Here is a 20,128-nt window from a genome sequence, read left to right on the forward strand (position 1 = left end):
ATTGGCATAACAAGTGTGATGTTAATTAAAATGGTATGTATTTTCATATTTATAAAGTTATAAATTCAACTTTTAGACATTTTAATTATGAAAAATGATAAAAAAAAAATTATTAGAGACTCGTTAAAATTTATTAATTTTGATTATTAATTAATTATTAATATAAAAACATGATTAAAATTATTAAACTAAAAAATTTAATTAATAATTAGATAATAATAAAAATTAATAAATTCTGATGGTTCTTAACTTTTCTCCTTAATGATTTTATTTCATAAAAAATGATCCATTGATCCCAACTCACACAACACGCATTTCTTTCCCATTTGTCTCTCCCTCTAACCCAATAACAATTCACTCTTCACTCTTCTTAACTCAAGAAGGAAAAGACCCCTTCAGTGTACCAAAAAATGGGGAGTAGCACTTGCCACTTCATCACCACACTCGCATTCATCCTCTTCACTGTTTCTGAAGCTATTGGTGTCAACTGGGGCACCATGGCTTCACACCCCTTGCCACCCCACATCGTCGTCAAGCTCTTGAAGTCCAACAACATCAACAAGGTTAAGCTCTTTGATGCAAACCCTCATGTTCTTCAAGCTCTTTCTCGCTCCAACCTTGCTATCACTCTTGGTGTTCCCAACTCCATGCTCAAAACATTCAACTCTTCTATCAAAGCTTCTGACACTTGGGTCCATGATAATGTCACCCGCTACGTTTCCAATGGGGGGAATGCAGCTAAAATTGAGTGAGCTTCACTTTCATTTATCATTTATTTTATGTTTTAATTAAGTTATGTTCATGTGTAGTTGAACTTACCTAGTGAGAAAAATGCTTTTGGTGATGTTGCTACTTGCTAGTGTTCAATTAAGTAATGGTCCTGAATATTTTTGAAGGCTTGTGTTCAGTTTAATTTAAGTGTGAAAGTCTGGTTAATTAATGCATGAACAGTGCTATAGGAACATATCAGGATTCTGTTAAAGGAAATGGAAGAAAGAAACACCTGCAGATTTTCAGGGTTTGAATGAAACAAGATAATGCATAATTCCTTGAATTCACCTCTTTTGCCGTGACCATGTTAATTTTCTTTGTATTTGCTTTCTTGGTGCAAGCTCAAGTGGGAAAATCTTGTGAAATGTTGCTTTTGATTTGAACAGAATAACATTACTGTTTTCTAATCTCACCATGCATGCTAGTCAGAAACTTTAAATTCTTACCTTTTGTTTCTCAAATGTTCTTGCTGCACTGAAATATTGATGCTGTATGTGTATGGTTCTTTTATGCCTTAATAATTTACTACAAGTACATGTTGGCGCATTGGTTGGCAATTGCCATTGCACTTTTGTTTTAAGTTGTGTCGATCGAAGTTTTTCTGTCTCCCTAATAGGTATTTCACAAAATCAAGCTTTTAATCATAATTTGTTTTACTATTCTGGCATCCAGAGTAGGAGTCTAAACTTTTTAATCACATTTTATTGTATATGGTTCTTTCCCTATAGTTGTAAGAATGAGTATAACTCACTCCTTGATATTGGGATTTAAGAAATTAGAGCTTGTGGGAAGGCGGAATCTCTGTTGTCTCAGCTTTACCTATCATACTTTTGCAGATATGTTGCTGTTGGTGATGAGCCGTTTCTCAAAAGTTATGGTGAGCAATTTCAGCCTTTCGTTGTTGGAGCGGCTATGAACATTCAAGCAGCTTTAAAGAGAGCGAATTTGGACAGCAAAGTGAAAGTAGTGGTCCCGTGCAGCCTTGACAATTTTGAGTCAGAATCTAACATGTCCTCATCCGGGGTTCATTTTCGACCGGACCTCAACAAAACCATGATTGAGCTCCTCACATTTCTTGACAAGAATGGATCACCTTTCTTTGTGACCATTTCTCCATTCTTGACTCTCCTACAAGCGAAAAACACATCACTGGACTTTTCCCTCTTTAAAGAAACCGCAAAACCTCATAATTTTAACCATAAAGCTTACAAAAACAGCTTCGATTTGAGCTATGATACTGTCGTGACTGCATTATCAACAGCAGGATTTCCTAGTATGGACATTGTTGTGGCAAAGATTGGTTGGCCAACAGACGGAGCTGCCAACGCAAGCTCGAATCTAGCTGAATCCTTTATGAAAGGCCTTATGAACCACCTTCACAGCAACTTGGGGACTCCACTTAGACCACGGCATCCTCCACTAGAAACTTACATCTTAAGCCTTCTCGACGAGGACCAAAGGAGCATAGCTGCCGGAAACTTTGAACGACATTGGGGTTTGTTCACTTTTGATGGCCAAGCAAAGTACCATGTGGATCTTGGCCAGGGTTCAAAGGGCCTTGTGGATGCACAAAATGTTGAGTACCTTTCTTCAAAGTGGTGTGTTGTGAACAACAACAAGGACTTGTCTAATGCAACAGTCAGCGCTTTAGATGCTTGTTCGAATGCTGATTGTACTGCGCTGTCCCCCGGCGGATCTTGCTTCAATATCAGCTGGCCTAATAACATATCTTATGCTTTTAATAGTTACTATCAGGAGCATGATCAGAGAGCCGAAAGCTGTGACTTTGGCGGACTTGGTTTAATCACATCGGTCGATCCGTCTATGGATAATTGCAGGTTTTCAATTGAGATCTGGACATCTCATGCCAAACTTTTCGGTTTGTATAATTTTCAGTGGATGATTTTAGTGATAGCAATCCAGTTGGTGATAGTTTGACATGGGTAAAAAATGGTCATTTTTTCGCAGCTTCCCTGGCTTGCTGCAATTTTGTTGTACATGTTTCTCGGTGAATGAAATTCCTAGAACTTATTTTTTAAGTTGTTCATGCAGATGTAGTATTCAATTTGTCACATTTTTTTTCCTGTTTGGTGATTTGAGCTTAATCTTGATTGTTGTAAAAAATTTAAGGGGCGAAAGCTAGTAATTTTTGTCAATACAACAATGCAGATTAGATATTTGTAAATGGTACTCGTTGCATTACCGGAAAAAATACCAATCGGCCGTTCTTTCACAAATTTATCACAAAATTACTACCATTTTCTAACTATTTATATGTCACGTTGTTTGCAGTGCTATTTTTTATTTATGGTAACACGCAGGCCAAAACTAATTTACTTCATATTAGTGAGCTAATCACTTGATTAAGTCTTACAAAAAAACATATTTTGTGCATAAATTTTTTTTTATTGTCTAGTGAATTTTCCATGCTAAGAGGTCAAGAACTAAGGCTGCGTTTGTTTCTGAGAATAGGACAGAACAAGACATTAAGAACAGGACAAGACACTCACAAAATTTTGTGTTTTTATATTCTGTTTGGTGATAAACTAGAACAAATTATGAGAATTTAATTTATTCTCATCTTTTCATTCAAAAAATTTGAGATGAAAAATATAGTAATAAAAAAATACAATTATGAAAAATTAACAAAAATAATGAAAAAAATAATGAAAAATAAGTTGTGTCTCTTGTTAGTGTCTCTGTGTCCTTCTTGTTAGGATTGATACAAAATACACTAATTCAGTGTCTCTGGACACACTGTCTCTGTCCATGTCTTCTCTGCCAAACATGATTTTGTGTCTCTGTGTCAATGTCTCAGTGTCTTGTCTTTGTAAACAAACGCAGCCTAATTTATAGTGAATTTGAATTCTATTTAAGAGTTTGTTGATGGCTAATAATTATTACATGTACAAAATGAGATTCGAATTTTGATACTTATATAAAGTGGATGAGTGACTACCACGCCAATCCAAATTAATTATATTTTGTGCACAATTAATTTTCAGTATTTGTATGGGTCATGCATTAGCCCAATCGGGCCCATTAGTATGCAAAGGGTTGGGCTTAGAGACTTCACTAGGTGACTCAGTTCACAGTCACACAGTTCTTTGGCTACTACAACTCTACATCACTTAACAAAGCTCGTGTTCGCAAAATATTCTCACTACTCTCTCTCTCTCTTTCTAGAAAGCAGTGTTTCTTGCGAACCCTAGATCAGAATCATGTCTGGAGCGTACGGTCAAGAAGGCGGTGGCGGCTCTGCGCCACCGTCCTATGGAGCTACAGGAGGCTACGGTGCTTCCGGTGGTTATGGAGGCGGTGGTAATTATGGAGGTGGAGGCTATGGAGGAGGCGGCTCCGGTGGAGGGGGTTATGGTGGAGGTGGTGATGGCGGAGGGGGATACGGAGGGAAAGGCAGCGGTGGAGGGGGTGGATATGGCAGTGGAGGTGGCGATGGTGGTGGCTATGGTGGAAGGAGCGGAGGATATGGTGGAAACGATGGCGGAGGTTATGGTGGAAGGGGAGGCGGCGGTGGTGGTTATGGTGGTCGGGGAGGAGGTGGAGGCTATGGTGGTCGAGGTTTGTGTTTCTGGCTCTGTCGTTTTCAAATTTGTTTGATTCAATTTTTTGTTCATATATTTCATGTTATAATTTGATTTGAATTTCAGGAGGTGGTGGTGGATATCAAGGTGGTGGAGATCGTGGCGGACGAGGTGGCGGTCGTGGTGGCCGCGGTGGCGGTGGTAGTGGCAGAGACGGAGATTGGCGTTGCCCTAACCCAAGGTTTGTGATCTATCAATTCTTTACCAATTCTTTAAAATTCCAGTAACTCAACTTGTTAATTTTAAGTATGTTGATTATTATTATTATTATTATTATTATTATTATTATTATTATGAACTTCACTGGAAATTTCTATATCTAGTTGTGGAAACTTGAACTTTGCAAGAAGGGTTGAGTGTAACAAATGCGGTACTCCATCTCCTACTGGTGGTAATGATCGTGGTAGTGGCGGCGGCGGTGGTGGGGGTGGGTATAACAGAGGAGGAGGAGGAGGAGGAGGTGGTGGAGGTGGAGGGTATAGTAATAACAGAGGGGGTAGATCTGGTAACTATGATGGAGGCAGGGGTAATGACTATACTGGTGGGCGGGGTAGTAATAATGATGGTAGAGGTGGAGGTGGCAGTAGAGGTGGTTCATATGGTGGTAATCAGGGGAGAGAGGACGGTGGCTATGGTCAAGTTCCCCCTCCTGCAGCCCAAACTTATGGTGGTTCTACTGGTGGTAACTACCCACCCTCCTATAATTCTTACGATGGAAATTCAAATTATGGAACAGATGCTGGTCCCCCACCTACAAGCTATACTGGTGGACCTACTTCATATCCTCCATCTTATGGAGGTAACACGGGTGGTTATGGTGGCGATAATGTAACCGATGCACGTGGGGGTGGTAGAAGTGGGCCCCCAGGAGGATATGACAGTGGTTATAATGCTGGCGCTGGCGGTGGTGGTCGAGGTGGGTATGGTGGTGCTCCTGCTGAGCCTGCAGCTCCAGTGAAGCAGTGTGATGAGAATTGTGATGATACCTGTGACAACTCTAGAATCTACATTTCCAACCTACCACCAGATGTGACTACCGAAGAATTGAGAGAACTTTTTGGAGGCATTGGTCAAGTAATGTTCTGATCTGTTGCCTACTGCACAAGCTATTATAAAGGGTTTTCTTTTTTTCTTAAAATAAATTATGTGAGGAATGTTCTTGCTTCTTGGTCCCTAAGCATATTTTTATGTGCTATATTGGTTGATTATTTGTGCTTCATGTAAGAAAAATACTCGATTGCTGTGCAGGGGAAAATATGATTATATTTAACTAGCTTTTGTTGAACATGGTTGGAATTTTGTTACATATCTGTGTTTTAACTCTGTAGGTTGGTAGAATAAAGCAGAAGAGGGGTTATAAGGATCAGTGGCCCTGGAATATAAAAATATACACTGATGAGAATGGGAATAACAAGGGTGATGCCTGCCTTGCTTATGAAGATCCCTCTGCAGCACACTCAGCCGGCGGTTTCTACAATAGTATTTATCTGGCTTCTCTACTAGCATATTTATATATGTTCTTGAATATGAAGAGTACTAATAATAACTCCTGCATTTCAGATTACGATTTGAGGGGTTATAAAATCAGTGTTGCAATGGCAGAAAAATCTGCACCACGGCCTGCATATAATCATGGGTTAATGATAAATGTTGAGCGGTTTCATTATGTTAAATATTTTGATAGAGATACTTGTGCTATTTTTCGTAATACGTACACCATAAAAGTTCATAGTTGAAGTGACAGTGGGTTTAGGTTGGAAGGACTAGTAGGAATGTGACGGTCGCTCTCATTGTTAAGTCCAAATGTTGACGAACCTAAAATGCTCGGTACTAGTATATTGTTGAACTTGAGGGTTCAGCGCCGTTCTTCATATATGTAGATCGTATTCTCTTGAGTAAATGTTGAAGTTGGAGTATTGAATGACTTCCCTATCAATTAAAACAATGGGAAAAAAATAAGTAAGAATTATTTTCAAGGTTATCGTTTGGTCTAAATATATTGGAATAAGTTTAGTCCCTTTGACAGGTACTTGCTTTATCTATTGATTTCATAAAATGACCTTGTAGTTTTGTATATCAATTGAGGTTTATATATATATATATATATATATTGTTTCATGTTTCTTTGTCAAAATTCAAAGTTGATTGTTGATTTGCATTCTTTTGTTTACAGGGGCAATAGAGGTGGCTATGGTGGAGATAGGCGCAGAGACAATTATAGAGATAATTCTGGGCCTGATAGGCGTGAGCATTATGGTGGGAACCGGTCACGACCCTACTGAGAGCTCTGACATGAGCATTTTATGTACTATGAATTGTGGGCTGAGGGATTTATTATTTCAGTTGGCTGGTTTCTTGAACTGGAAGCAAAGAGGTAGGTTGTTCACGTACTTTGAGCAGAGGCCTCTTTGCTCCTTTGTGTTTCCTGTCACTGGCTGGTAGGTTTTTGATCTTTAAACAGGGATTAATTCAATCATGTGAATGTTTTTATAGAGACAAGTGGATATTCTCCAAATTGCTTGCTGCTAAGGTAGGTTGATTTTTCAGGTGAGTGTCGCTTTCATGAAAATGTGTTTTATACTTGCTTGGAATAAAACCATGTGTGTGGTACAAGCTGGTAATGTCATTAACAAATATAATGCTTTATTAGTCATAGTTCCATAGGATAATTAATGAATCCGAATGAGAGTTTGTCGTCTATAATATGCTTTTGCCAGAGAAGTGGATAGGTTGGCTGTTAAATTGCTTTTATAATCATGGCCAGTTGAAAGGAAAGCGATGACTTAGTGGAAAAGCAGTATTCATTTACAACAAATGCATTTGATTGTACAATTCCCATATTTTGAAACCAACACGGTGAGTTAAAATTATTGCATTGAACAGGAATGGCATGAGTTAGCAATTTTGCTTAATGCAAAAGGATCAAACATGATGTTAGCAATTTTGTCATGGTTGTGTTATTGCATTTGAGTAGTGAAAACTAGTCCTTGATTGATTGGCGACTTATCAGGTGGCAGGTTTACTGAAATACGGAAATTCGGAATATTTTACCATGTCTTGTGTGTATTATTTAATTAAAGAAATGATGCAATTTCAAATTCAAATATTTTCAGTTTTGTAGAAATTCAACTCGTACATTATTGATTTGAGTGCAGAAGCCCTTTAAACAAAACTCCATGACAGAAACCCCCCTCTTTTTGCCTTTTATTGGTTTATCTTTTTTCCAGTCTTATTCTCAAGTCGAATCAATCCAGCATCTATTTTTATATTAATAATGTATGTATAAAGTCTCTTATTCGCCCTTCCCTTAGGGTTGAACAAGTATTAATAAATATTAAATAATAGCTAGTGTGTTCATTTTTAACTGTTCGTTATACGTATCTATTGGTATTATCTTCTGCATGGTTTAGATATACGTTGTAGTTCAGATTTCCATGCAACTATTCTACGGTGATTATCTGCAATGGGGATTGGGGGCGATGGCAGAACATGCCTTAAATCGTGGTTCTTACATCAAGCTTCCATGGTTCTTTGCTTATTCGGGGAATCACTTGCTAACAGAATGCCCTTCATTTTGGTCATACGTCAGTTACCAACGCCTTATGTTCTTCCCCTTGCTCGTCTTTGCTCGAGTGAATGTACTTGAAACTTGAAAGCCATATAGTTGATCTAATATACAATTAAATTGACCGATGGGCTTTTTTGGCCGCAGATGGACCCATGAATGCTGCTTTGATTTTGTTCTTGCCTTTGTATTTACTTCTTCATAACGTTGTGATAACATACCATCTTTGTAACAAATGAAAGCCCTCTCCTTAATATCATTATTTTAGCTTGCAGTTATAGTTAATGAGAAAAGTAAAATCAATTAAAAGTTGGAAGCCTTTTTGTAGAAAATATTTCGTTAATGCTATTTGTTGGAGTTATTAATGGTACTTTTTCATATGAAATCTTAACCAAATCCTTAAAAAACTTGAATAGTGAAGACACACAATGTGGAAATTGGAAATGAGTATTACCCAATCTCTTTCAAATTGTATGTGATTTAATTTGATTGCTTACAATGTAATTAACCTAGAATAGTTTATCAAATTCTATCTAGTCCTTCGATTTTCAATTGATTTAATTTGGTTTAGCAAATTTAACAATGAAACTCATTTGAATCAGTCATTATTCTGTATAATGCCTTTAATAACATGGCATGACTTACCCAACCAGTAGTGTGTACTGTGTAGTGATGAATATCCTTGCGTTGAGCAGCTGCAACCGTCGGAAAATTACTTACCTGACTATAAAATAAAAAGAGAACACAGAAATTCAGAAACTTCTGCGCTTATCAATCATTATTGCATGTAAAGAATATCATAAGTATACCTAGAATGAGAAAGTCACATATTATGCGAAATGCATGTATCATGATTCATAATTTGCTTTTCGCTCATACTAGTCTTCACATAACTACTTTCTTTTTTCGCATGCATGGCATCACCATGACAATATCAATGTGCACATGAAAATGAATTCTTATAACGCCAGCATTTATCACTTGATATATACTTGACACAAGGATTTGATTTCTCTTCTATCTTTTTATTTTAGAAGATGTGACAAAGAAAAACATAATTATGCTAATCTTTTTTTTTTTAACTGAACATCCTCCTCCTCTTTTTGTACCTTTTTGGGTTGGTAATTTCCACTTTTTGTACTTTTTTTTTTCGGTGAACCTCTTTTTTACTTTATATCGTGTTTCTTTTAGTTCACTAGGTTGTGTTTGTTTTGAGAAGAACACAATACAAGACATTGAGAACAAGACACAAAGGACAGAGACACACAATTTTATGGTTTATATTCTTTTTGGTGATAAACTAGAACAAATTATAAAAATTCAATTTATTTTCACTTTTTTATTTAAAAAATTTGAGAAGAAAAATATAATAATTTAAAAATATAATTATAAAAAATTAACAAAAAGAATGAAAAAAAATAAAAAATAAGTTGTCTCTTTGTACCGATAACCTATTTGTTGGCCTCGCATAGCCACATCTATTCCCAGCTGTAGTTGGGTGTGATAAAACCTGTATTGTATGTGTGAGTGTGGTACACCTGAATGGGTAATATCTAAAATTGAGAGCTGTCCAATCCATGGGCCAAAATAAAAAAAATAAACAATTTCGTGACCGAAAAAGAGTCCTAATATATAATATAATTTGAAATTTTCTTTTTCAAATACCAAGTACCTTTCCGAACCGCTCAATCCTTCTTCCCGCGATGTCACACTGCACAGAGCAACCACTTTCTCTCCTTCGCTCGCTAATCCAAGCTAGAAGGTTTTCTCTCTCTCTCTCTCTCTCTCTCTCTCTCTCTCTCTCTCTCTCTAACATAACCTTTTGCAATTCCTTCTCCCAGTTTCAGCGACTCGACACTTCAATTCCTTGGATCGCTTTTGGTCTCCAAGGATGTGAAATCGCTGATTGAAGTCCGTTCTGAGGTTACGCAACTCCTCAGATCTGAATCCATCTCCGTTCTCCTTTCTATCTCCGACAAAACCGTTCACGAGAAGCTTCTCGTCCTTGAATTTTTCGTCCGTGCTTTCGCACTCGTCGGCGATCATGAGGTACTTTCTTCTTGTGCTTCGGAGTTCCACGACACTCACGCTTTAGATGAATCAGAATTCTGCTTCATTTTGGCGTATTTTATTTTATTTCATCTTCATTTTCATTTCATCTTCTAATCCTGAAGAATTACTAGCGAGCGACGATGTGCTTATTCAACATTTTTTTTAATTATGGTTTTCTCTGAAGAGTTGCTTGGCCTTGAGGTACGAGGCTTTAGTTATGAGAGAAACGAAGTCCTCCAAATATCAATGGCTTCGAGTTACGCCTTTGGAATGGTTGCGCTTTGTGGAGGATGCGCTGAATAATGGTTTTCATTCTGTTGCAGAGAAGGTATATATATATAAGAGAGAGCGGGTGCGTTTGTTTGAAGTGTATAATTATGATCTGAAAACTGCAATTTGAAGGAGGATAAGACAACGAACCTAACAAGCCATATTTCTTGTCAACAGAAAAAAAAAAAAAAAGAGAACAGAATCTGTAACTGATGTCAATATCTTAGTGAGTCAGGGACTTTAACATTTTTGGAGTGAATTTAACAGTGTTTTGAATTGTGAATTGTGATTGAAAATGTTGTGTAGAAGAAGCAATTCAACCATACTCTGGACTTTTTTTTTGTTAATGGCTACCTTTTTAATTTTATGGTGATACATTTGCTAAATTTTAGCTGTTGTTTTCTTTTCTTTTTCTTTTTTTGGTGATTGAAATCTGAATTAACTGTATGCTTCATCACTCTCCGTCTGGAAATTAGGCATGTGAAAATGCATTGTCATATCACGGGAATAATGATGTTCTAAAGCCTGGACCAGACGCATTTACTGAAAATCTGAATGCTATTAGCGAGATTACAAGGCTCAGAAACCGTGCAATGACATTGGTAGCTTCACGATCTGGTATCTCCTTATCTTTTGCATTGAAAACTCCTGTCATCAATGCAAATGTGAATACTGCAAGCAGATTTGACTTCAAATCATTTTGGATTATGTGATTGAAAAATATTAAGTAGTGAGGTTTTCTTGACTTACGCATTTATTTCCTGGCCCTCCCTTATCTATGATTCTTTTTTCCTTTATTCTTCATGTCCTTTATACTAGGGAAAATTTTTCTTGATTTGTTCTAAGGATTTTTGTTGCAGCTAGGAACTAATTTTGTTTATGTATGCAATCTATGGTGTTCTATTGGTTTGGTTAGAGTAGAACTCCCATGCTCACATCTGTGAAGGCATCATTTTGTTCGAGTATTTGCTTTGTCATAGGATTGTATCTTTTACAATATTCATTTTCCATGACTGTCCTAAATTTTTCATATTTGAAATGCTGTGATGCTGCATATAACTTTGCTGTATTCTTCTCCTCTCTGTTTTCTTATTAATTTTCATTTTTGTTTGTAGGATGCTTCCCCGAGATTTCTCCCTTTTAGCACTAGTCCTACTTATTGTTTAGTTTTAACTTTATAGCTATTTTGAATCAAGCTTCATTGAAGTTATTTATCAGTTGCTAGTCTATGAAGGATCGTTTATTTTAAAATCCTAAACATCTTTGGATGGATATATCAGAGAATTTTCGAATGTCACCTTTTCTCCATTCTTGATGAGTTATATAGCATATACAGCGTTGATGTTAAAAGAACCTTTTTTTTTTTTAAATTAAAAGAATTCTTATACAGAATTAAAGTAGTCACTTGTTCTTTACAAATTTTCTCTCATCATCAGTTCAGGTGCAAGCAGAAGAGTACCTTAGAAGGAAAACAAGCGAGCAGAAAATGTCAGGTTTATCCTACAAAGAAAAAAGATGTCCGGCAAGCACTGCGTTCAGAAATGGAATTAAAAGACAGAATTTGCGAAGGTTGTACCAACACCAAAGTCTTCTGAAGATCAATGATGAATTAGATGGATCACATCTAAATTTGAGGTGAATTCAATATCTGATTGCAGATTATTTTTAGTGACCTTATTCATTGTTCAAGCATGTCATGCTTTTATAAAATTGGCATATTGATTCTAGTTTAAACCTTGTTTGGATTTGGTGTTACACGCTGAAAGATATGTAACAAACTAACAACTAACATAAGAAGTAAATAACACACTAGAAACGTTTTTCTGATGTTACATTGTACACACCATTTGGACATGATTCATCATATTTTATTCCATCAGTTAACTATTCATACTCTGTCAACACTGTATCGGGTATACTTCTGTATGGGCATGGATATACCAATTGAGAGTGATATTTATCTGGACTCTGGAGTCATCTATATTGCACCATATATGTAATACTGGTCTTGTTCTCTCCAGAGTTGTTTTCTTTTGAATCCTCATTTTTCAAAAATTTTAGCCCACACTTTTAAACATTGATGGTTAACTGCTGGACAAAAACAATAAATTTTGTTGGTCCTCTAGCATTCCTCTTTTGGGTATATAATCAAATTAACACAGCATTGACACAACATCATTTCTTTAAGTGCTAAGCTATCACAAAGCATCAGCGAATAAGATGGCTAAAATGATGCAACTATGCACAATGTATGAGTTAGGCTAAATGAATTAGTCTAACAGACTAACACTGAGTTAAAGAACTACTACTCAAATATAACTATTATTTTGAGGTAGTGGTGTCTAGGTACTCGCGGTTGATATCCTTGTATGTGTTTAGGAGTTGATTTTTATGATTTATTTTGTTTTATACTGCTCTCCTCTGGAGGTATTTTTTTCTTTAAATAAGAATTAGGAAATCATAATTACTTGACTTTTCTTCCCTTGTGTGAGGTTGAGATACAAATCTCTACTATCTTTCTTGTTCCAGACCTAAGACACTTCAGTAGTGGGGGTATACTTGCACGGATTCTAAGTTAGTGGTGTAAAGTGCTCTAGAGGATTGTACGCGAAATAGAACACAACAAGAATAGCTCAGTCGTGGTAATGGTGAAAGGCTTTCGAATATGATTGGAAGAGAATGAGAGAAGAGTTTTCATATCTGAATTATCATCTAATGAAATAAATATACAAGAGGTGTAAGACCAAGAATATATATATATATATACATAGTTGCTAAGGTCTGATACAATAACAGAAAGCTGTTAGCCTAAAACTGAATGTAACTGAAAGCCTAACTACCAATTACCAAATGCTAAAAATAGAAAACCTTCCTGACTACCCTTAATAAGGGGAGTTCTCATGAGGTTTCAGGAATGTATTCGAATAATTGGGTTTAATTGGATTAATATAGAACAAGAATTAGGTCATAGCAGAAGGTAAGTCATAAATCTTGTCTCTCTGAGTTAATCCCTTTACTAATGGGATTTATGGGACTAGAATCCAGCTTTCTTAATATTCAATTATCCCTTTTGAAAATATTCATTATTATTGGAAAAATATCATTACATCAAAATTACTTATTTAAATTAAATACTTCTTAACTTAAATTATGTTATGAGTTTTCATTCATTTCTGATTTAAAATAAAGTTTATAAATTAATTAGAGTTAAGTTCTAAACAAGAATTCTAATCCAAAACGTTGAAAGTGTTTTCCTTCCATAGTGAAACTCTCTCCAGTTATATAATATATATATTGAGAACCATGCATATGTAAATGAATAGATATATTATTCTACAACAAATTTTGCATTATTCACTACTGTATTAATGTTTAACCTCCAAGAATAGAATTATAGAATGATAAGTTATTGCCTTTTATAATTTACAACATCTTGGGGACAATCTTATAGCAACACTTGCTGAACTTTAAAAATAGTTGAATCAATAATACTAATTGAATTGGTCATTTAGGATCCATGGCTTGGAGTTTAGTATATACTGTTGATTTTGAGTATAAGCTAATTGGATTGCTAATACTTGAATATACTAATAAATTATTGCTCCCATTATTAAAACGTTTAATTTAAGACTTTAAATTTTCACTCGTTAGTCGTTCCGTTGAAGTCCTGGGGGAGATAGTATGGAGGCCCTACAGATGGTGATCATGTGCCTTGTAATTATTATTGTTTTAAAATGTGCTTTGCAGGTTGGTCATAGCAAACAAAACATGTTGAAAATAGATGGTACTAACCACATTGGGGACTGAAATCCATATGCACAAGCCATTGAAATTGAATTTCAGGACAGTTGTGCTTCTCACATATCAAGTAAATTTTCTGTCTCTATGTTGCCTCATTTGTCAAACTGCACTTCCAATTCCTTTCCCTCGGCTTACACTCGGTCAGATTTGGAGGTCTTACAAAATAATTAATACATGGTAATATTTTATCTTCATGTCTAACTAGGTTAATTTGGCTGTTTACTTTGGAAAATATCAGAACGTCAACACTTAAAATGTAAAAAATAGATGATTAACTGTTATTAATTCAGATGTAAGAAAAAAATAATCATCTAATATTTTTCATTCAGTTTCACTTTTAATATATGAGTTTAATTTTAATGCAGTAAAGTATAAAATATTTTACATAATCATATAATTATATCTATTTTTTAATAATTATTCAAACTGTTAATATAAAAAATATTTATTTTTGTTAATATAATGTTATATAATTAAATACAAATGTAAAACTATTTTATACTATAGATATGAAAGATAAATTGTTTTGGCTTTGGTATGCGGTGGAATAGGAGACAAGACTACACGTTTAACTTGATAAGCGATGAATCATTCGTCTTAAATGATTAAATCAACTTAACTCTTTGACGTACACTAGTTATTTTAGAAGAAGACATTAGCATTTAGCACCATAAATCAACTATGTTGAGCTACCTCATGATGGGTTTCAATAAGTCTATAACATTGTTTTCGCGTGCCAATCTTATTTTACTAGTCCTAGTCCCATTGTTCTAGATTTAGAAGACCACGTTCATGTCCAGAACCGAATCTTCCATGTCAGCCAAGGCAATGGAGGAAAGTTATTATTATTATTATTATTATTATTATTATTATTATTATTATTATTATTATTAGGATATTTGTTCTTGATTATAATATAAAAGTTGAAGTTGTTTTAAGATTTAATGATTTCAATACACACGAAAAAGTAACTTAGCACATTTTTTAAAACTTATTTTAACAAGTATTTTTATTAGGATATTTAATTTATTCATAAAAACATTATGTATTATTATTAATCTTTCGATCGCTGGAGGTACATTTTTTATTGTCATCATTCGTCTGAGCTTGCGTTTCATGATTTTCTTCAAGGATAGAGAAATATATAGATGCCTGTTTTTCCTTTAATCATGTTTATTTTTAAACTATATCATTTCCCTTATTTTTGAATATTTACCGAATACTAAAAAAATATATATTTAAGAATTTTGCTAAGAACACTTGTTAAAGTTATTTAGAGTAGATAGTTTTATTTTTATTTTTTTATTTTTTTAATAAACATGCTACAGAAGGCATTAGAGACATCAAATATCTGAATTTTCAATAAAAGCTTTTCATATCAAAATTCATAATATTTTCTTTAATAGGTAAAATATATACTTGTGACTATAGAAGACTTGATGGTCATATATGTACCCAATTAATTGAACCACCAACATTGCGAATTGAGTATTACTCCTCGTAAGAAAAGATTTGTAGAGTAGAATCATGTGAAGTGCATTTAATGCAAAGAAGTAGAATAGGCTTTAGGGTTTCAGTGTTTCAGAGCTTGGTGGAACTTGATTTTGTGAGTAAACAACTCCTAATTAACTAATTTTAAATAATTACAATTAATAATTATTAATTTTACATTTTAAAAAATAAAATTTAAATAATTACTAATTAATAATAATTAATTAGTATAAAATGTAGTTTAAAAATATTTATTAGCTAGATTTCTGTGGGTTACTTAACAAGATTATTCTTTAAAATAATATATCCATGGAGGCTTTCATAGTCTCGATAACATACATTAATCAAACAGCTAGGCTTCTTACTTATTTATAATAATATAATCATTTAGTAATTATAAGTATTGTCTGCAGTATATGCAGGAGCATTGCAATAACATGACCATGCATGATTTGCAGCTGCCCAATAATTTTCTGTTGCTGCTACTGTGAGTATACAACTCATTCCTTTGGCTCCACTGAACATGATTAATTTTATATTAACTATGTGTTTTGCAAGTCGGTTTTTTTAATAATTATGGTTAGAAATATAATTATTTATATATTTTTTATCTTAAATTTTTAACAAAAATAATTTTATAATATAATATAAAATTTGTAATAATTTAAAAATTTAGAATTTAAATTTTGTTTATTTTAAAAAAATTTTAATATAAAACAAATAAAAAAAGTCTGTACAAAAATAATGAAAGATGAATTAAAAGTATAATTATTTATATATTTTTTTAGTATTTTAAATTTTTAAAAAGATGATTTGATGATCATTATAAAATAATGATACCGATTATTTTATTAATATAGTGATAACTATAAAGAAAATGAGATTTTTCTATTTATTATAAGATGTCTAAATGATATTCTTCTTAAGTTTCTTCTATATATATATATATATATATATATATATCTTACAAGATTAAAATGAGATATGCTTTAGTCTTTTGACTAAAATATTTTTAATAATTATTTTAATTATAATTATATTTTTAAAATTAGTAATATATAATTGTTTGCTTAATTTAAATAATAATAAATATTTTAACTTGTTACAGAAGTATTTAATTTAATTTTTTTTGTATTTCGTAATTAATGCTAAAATATTAAAAAAATGAAATTTATTACATTAATAATAAGTATATTTTATTCTCATTATTTGTATCAACTAAATAATTATCACTAATTATATATTTTAATTATAATGATTATTGGAAGGTATTTTAGTCAAAAAGACTAAAGAATAGGTTATATTAATTTCATAGAAAATTTTACATTTTAAAAATAGAGAAAAAGAAAATTTCATTTTTCGATATATAACAATTTCCTTTTTTTTTTAGATAGTCATATAGATTATAGATGTAGAGATTAGAGCATTTTCAGCATTTTCATAATTACATAATTTCAACTTAAATTCCTAAGCAAGAGGAGCGAGAGATATACAGAAAGAGTGTGTTTTTTGAGCGTGTTTATTTCCATTTGAAAGTCCGAGACAACAAACATTCACGTTGAACTCTTCTCTCCAGGGTAGTCTCGGTCCAAGTTAGGGTTCCAATTAAGTTTTCTGCCTCACAAAAGCCGATAGAAAGTGAACTATACTAGTTAATTATTTTCTTAATATACTCCATCTGTCCAAGATTAATAGCTGTATCATAACTCGCTATTTAGAGCACATAAATACATGAGTACTTCGGATATTAAATGCATGTACGACCACTATAAAATATGTTTTATATATATATAGGTGATGCATGTATGGATGGAATATTTTTTCTTTAATTAATTATTGGTTTAGAATTTAAATTTTAAATATAACATAATAATGTCGAGAGAGTTGAATTCTTAAATGCTAGAATATATTATATAGTAAGAGAATATCTGTGATATTCAACAAAATATGCTAATTTTTATATGGAATAACAGTAATAATGTAATTTATATTATATGCCTTTTAAATTGAGATGATAAGTAATTACGTCAAACGCATTTTACAATAATATAAGAATATATATTATATGTTCATATAAAATAAAATAAAATATATTTACATAATTGCATTAATAGAAAATACAAATTAAATTTTATATATTTATATATAATAGAAAGTTTAAGAGTCAAATGTGTACGTGAAAACTACACAAGTGCATGGATTGCCAACCTATCACGCGCCTTGGGCAGTGTTTGACCACCGCCTAGGAACTTAATTAGTTATATTTATATAAGTATAACCCTTTGAATTCATTATTTGCCCTTCACTCTTTGACTTTATTGCTCCCTTAAGTACCTTGTAAATGCCTCAAATACCGTTGTCTAAACTTGTAATTTTAACATGTGAACCACATTTTTTTTAATGGTCTTCATGGGAAGAAGTGGTTTCTATATTTCTTCCTTAGTACATCAACTCCATATTTATTTATATTTATTAACAAATAAATTCATGGTTTCACAAGAAGTGCATGTGCATCTAGTGATGCTACACACTCTAGGCAGCGCAAAGCGACTTTAATCTCACCGTCCATTATATATATTATAAATAAGGGATTTTAAGTTCAATCTCTTAAATACCAAGCTTCATTGTGCTGTGTTTCACGTTATTATATACTACTCTTCATATACATATACATCAAATGACACAACAACAAAAACAAAAGGACAATCTTTAATTTGTTTTCAAATGGGGGGTTCCTCACCTTGTGCTTCTTGCAAATTGTTGAGGCGGCGTTGCACCAAAGAATGCATCTTTGCTCCTTATTTTCCTTCTGATGATCCTCGCAAGTTTGCCATTGTGCACAAAGTCTTTGGCGCTAGCAATGTCAGCAAAATGCTTCAGGTACCTCTCTCCAACTCTTTCTTACCTTCTTTTTTTCATCCATCAAATCTTTTAGATATACATATAAACAAATATTTCAAATTAATTCTTCAATATGTCTAAACTCTAAAGCTTAGCATATAGAAAATTTGCCAATTATTGATGGGAATATATGGATATGCCTACTTAAGTATTTGTGTATGTTATATATTGCAATTAATGTTAATAAATTACTAGCATCCATCTATTATTGTTCTTTGATTATTGTGCAATAAGGTTAATAATTTATTGATGTATGTATGTATGTATAGGAACTTCCAATTGATCAAAGAGGAGATGCTGTAAGCAGTTTAGTTTATGAGGCAACTGCAAGAGTGAGAGACCCTGTGTATGGTTGTGTTGGAGCAATATCATACCTTCAAAATCAAGTTACACAATTGCAAATGCAACTTGCAGTGGCTCAGGCAGAGATTCTAAGCATCCATCAGATGCAACAAGACCCTTCTAATAACAATACTACCTTATTACCAAGTCAATTATTAGATCAAGATTATAGTGAAAAGTTTCTGCTCCTATCATCAGCTGAAAACAATAACAACTATGACTTTCTTCCCCAATATCTTAGCTTTGCTGCTTCTTCTTCTTCTTCTTCAAATGTATTCCAAGACTCTGAGCCTCTTAAGAGAGAGTCTTTTTGTTAACTTTATCAATCAATTTTATTAGTTCTGTTCATCATATTATATTATTATTATTATTATTATTATTATTATTATTATTATTATTATTAGTATTTGGGTCTGCTGAGAATATACCTTTTGTCTTGTATAAGTGCATGCTTGTTTATGTTTATCATGTTAGATAGACACGTATAGGGAAATGGGGCCCGAAAAGAAAGACAAAAGAGAAAATTTTTAACAAGGGAGAAATTTTGGTAAGCATAATTTTGGATTTTGGATTTTATATATATATATAATATATTATATATATATATATAGATATATATATATATATATATATTTTAGTCAGAAATTTTAAATGTTTATATTTTATTTCTTACCCCATTAATTATTGTTGATGTAGCAAGATGTAAAATTAAAAGAAATTGTATTGAACCAAAATAAAATACCAAAAGAAAAACTTTATAATAATAAAGATTTATTGAGTTTATATATTATTTATAAGAATTAATGTAAGTATTATTTAATGAGCATCATAAAGAGAAAATTTTAACAAGGGAGAAATTTTGGTAAGCATAATTTTGGATTTGGATTTTATATATATATATATATATATATATATATATATATATATATATATATATATATATTTTAGTCAGTAAAATTTTAAATGTTTATATTTTATTTCTTACCCATTAATTATTGTTGATGTAGCAAGATGTAAAATTAAAAAGGAAATTGTATTGAACCAAAATAAAATACCAAAAGAAAAACTTTATAATAATAAAAGATTTATTGAAGTTTATATATTATTTATAAAGAATTAATGTAAGTATTATTTAATGAGCATCATGTGCAAATATTATTATAACATAAAACAAGAACATGAATGTTTAATGACAGGAAAAGAGTAGGAAAAAAGAAAATGATAAAATAGAAGAATCAGGATGTACGGGTCAAATTCTGCATGTGAGATTTGGCTTACACAGATGAGGATAATTATATTTACAATAATAAATCATGTTCCATGTCTTATTTTG

General features: G+C 32.7%; 3 protein-coding genes across 4 annotated transcripts; all 3 read left to right on the forward strand.

The window, feature by feature from the left end:
- Positions 1-327: 327 nt before the first annotated feature.
- LOC130942569 (glucan endo-1,3-beta-glucosidase 9) lies at positions 328-2,928 on the forward strand. Its single transcript, XM_057871015.1, has 2 exons — positions 328-748; positions 1,608-2,928. Exons 1-2 carry the CDS (start codon positions 411-413, stop codon positions 2,707-2,709), a joined length of 1,440 nt encoding a protein of 479 aa, XP_057726998.1. The 5' UTR covers positions 328-410; the 3' UTR covers positions 2,710-2,928.
- Positions 2,929-3,888: 960 nt separating this feature from the next.
- On the forward strand, positions 3,889-8,268 carry LOC130966339 (transcription initiation factor TFIID subunit 15b-like). Of its 2 annotated transcripts, XR_009081255.1 has the most exons (7): positions 3,889-4,350; positions 4,440-4,554; positions 4,697-5,447; positions 5,702-5,852; positions 5,934-6,009; positions 6,547-6,747; positions 6,867-8,268. XR_009081255.1 is itself a non-coding variant. In XM_057891128.1 (6 exons), exons 1-6 carry the CDS (start codon positions 3,993-3,995, stop codon positions 6,653-6,655), a joined length of 1,560 nt encoding a protein of 519 aa, XP_057747111.1. In that variant the 5' UTR covers positions 3,889-3,992; the 3' UTR covers positions 6,656-6,888. The 2 variants fall into 2 exon arrangements, 1 of the variants encoding a protein (XP_057747111.1); XM_057891128.1 differs by having other exon boundaries at positions 6,547-6,888.
- A 1,354-nt stretch (positions 8,269-9,622) lies between these two features.
- Positions 9,623-18,829, forward strand: LOC130939692 (protein DOUBLE-STRAND BREAK FORMATION). Its single transcript, XM_057867787.1, has 9 exons — positions 9,623-9,700; positions 9,780-9,987; positions 10,175-10,318; positions 10,737-10,878; positions 11,697-11,895; positions 14,008-14,238; positions 15,966-16,039; positions 18,318-18,432; positions 18,723-18,829. The coding sequence occupies exons 1-6, from the start codon at positions 9,642-9,644 to the stop codon at positions 14,033-14,035; spliced, it is 780 nt and encodes a 259-aa protein (XP_057723770.1). The 5' UTR covers positions 9,623-9,641; the 3' UTR covers positions 14,036-14,238; positions 15,966-16,039; positions 18,318-18,432; positions 18,723-18,829.
- The last annotated feature ends 1,299 nt before the right edge of the window (positions 18,830-20,128 follow it).

This window comes from Arachis stenosperma, chromosome 1, assembly GCF_014773155.1.
Source record: "Arachis stenosperma cultivar V10309 chromosome 1, arast.V10309.gnm1.PFL2, whole genome shotgun sequence".
Classification (NCBI taxonomy): Eukaryota; Viridiplantae; Streptophyta; class Magnoliopsida; order Fabales; family Fabaceae; genus Arachis; species Arachis stenosperma.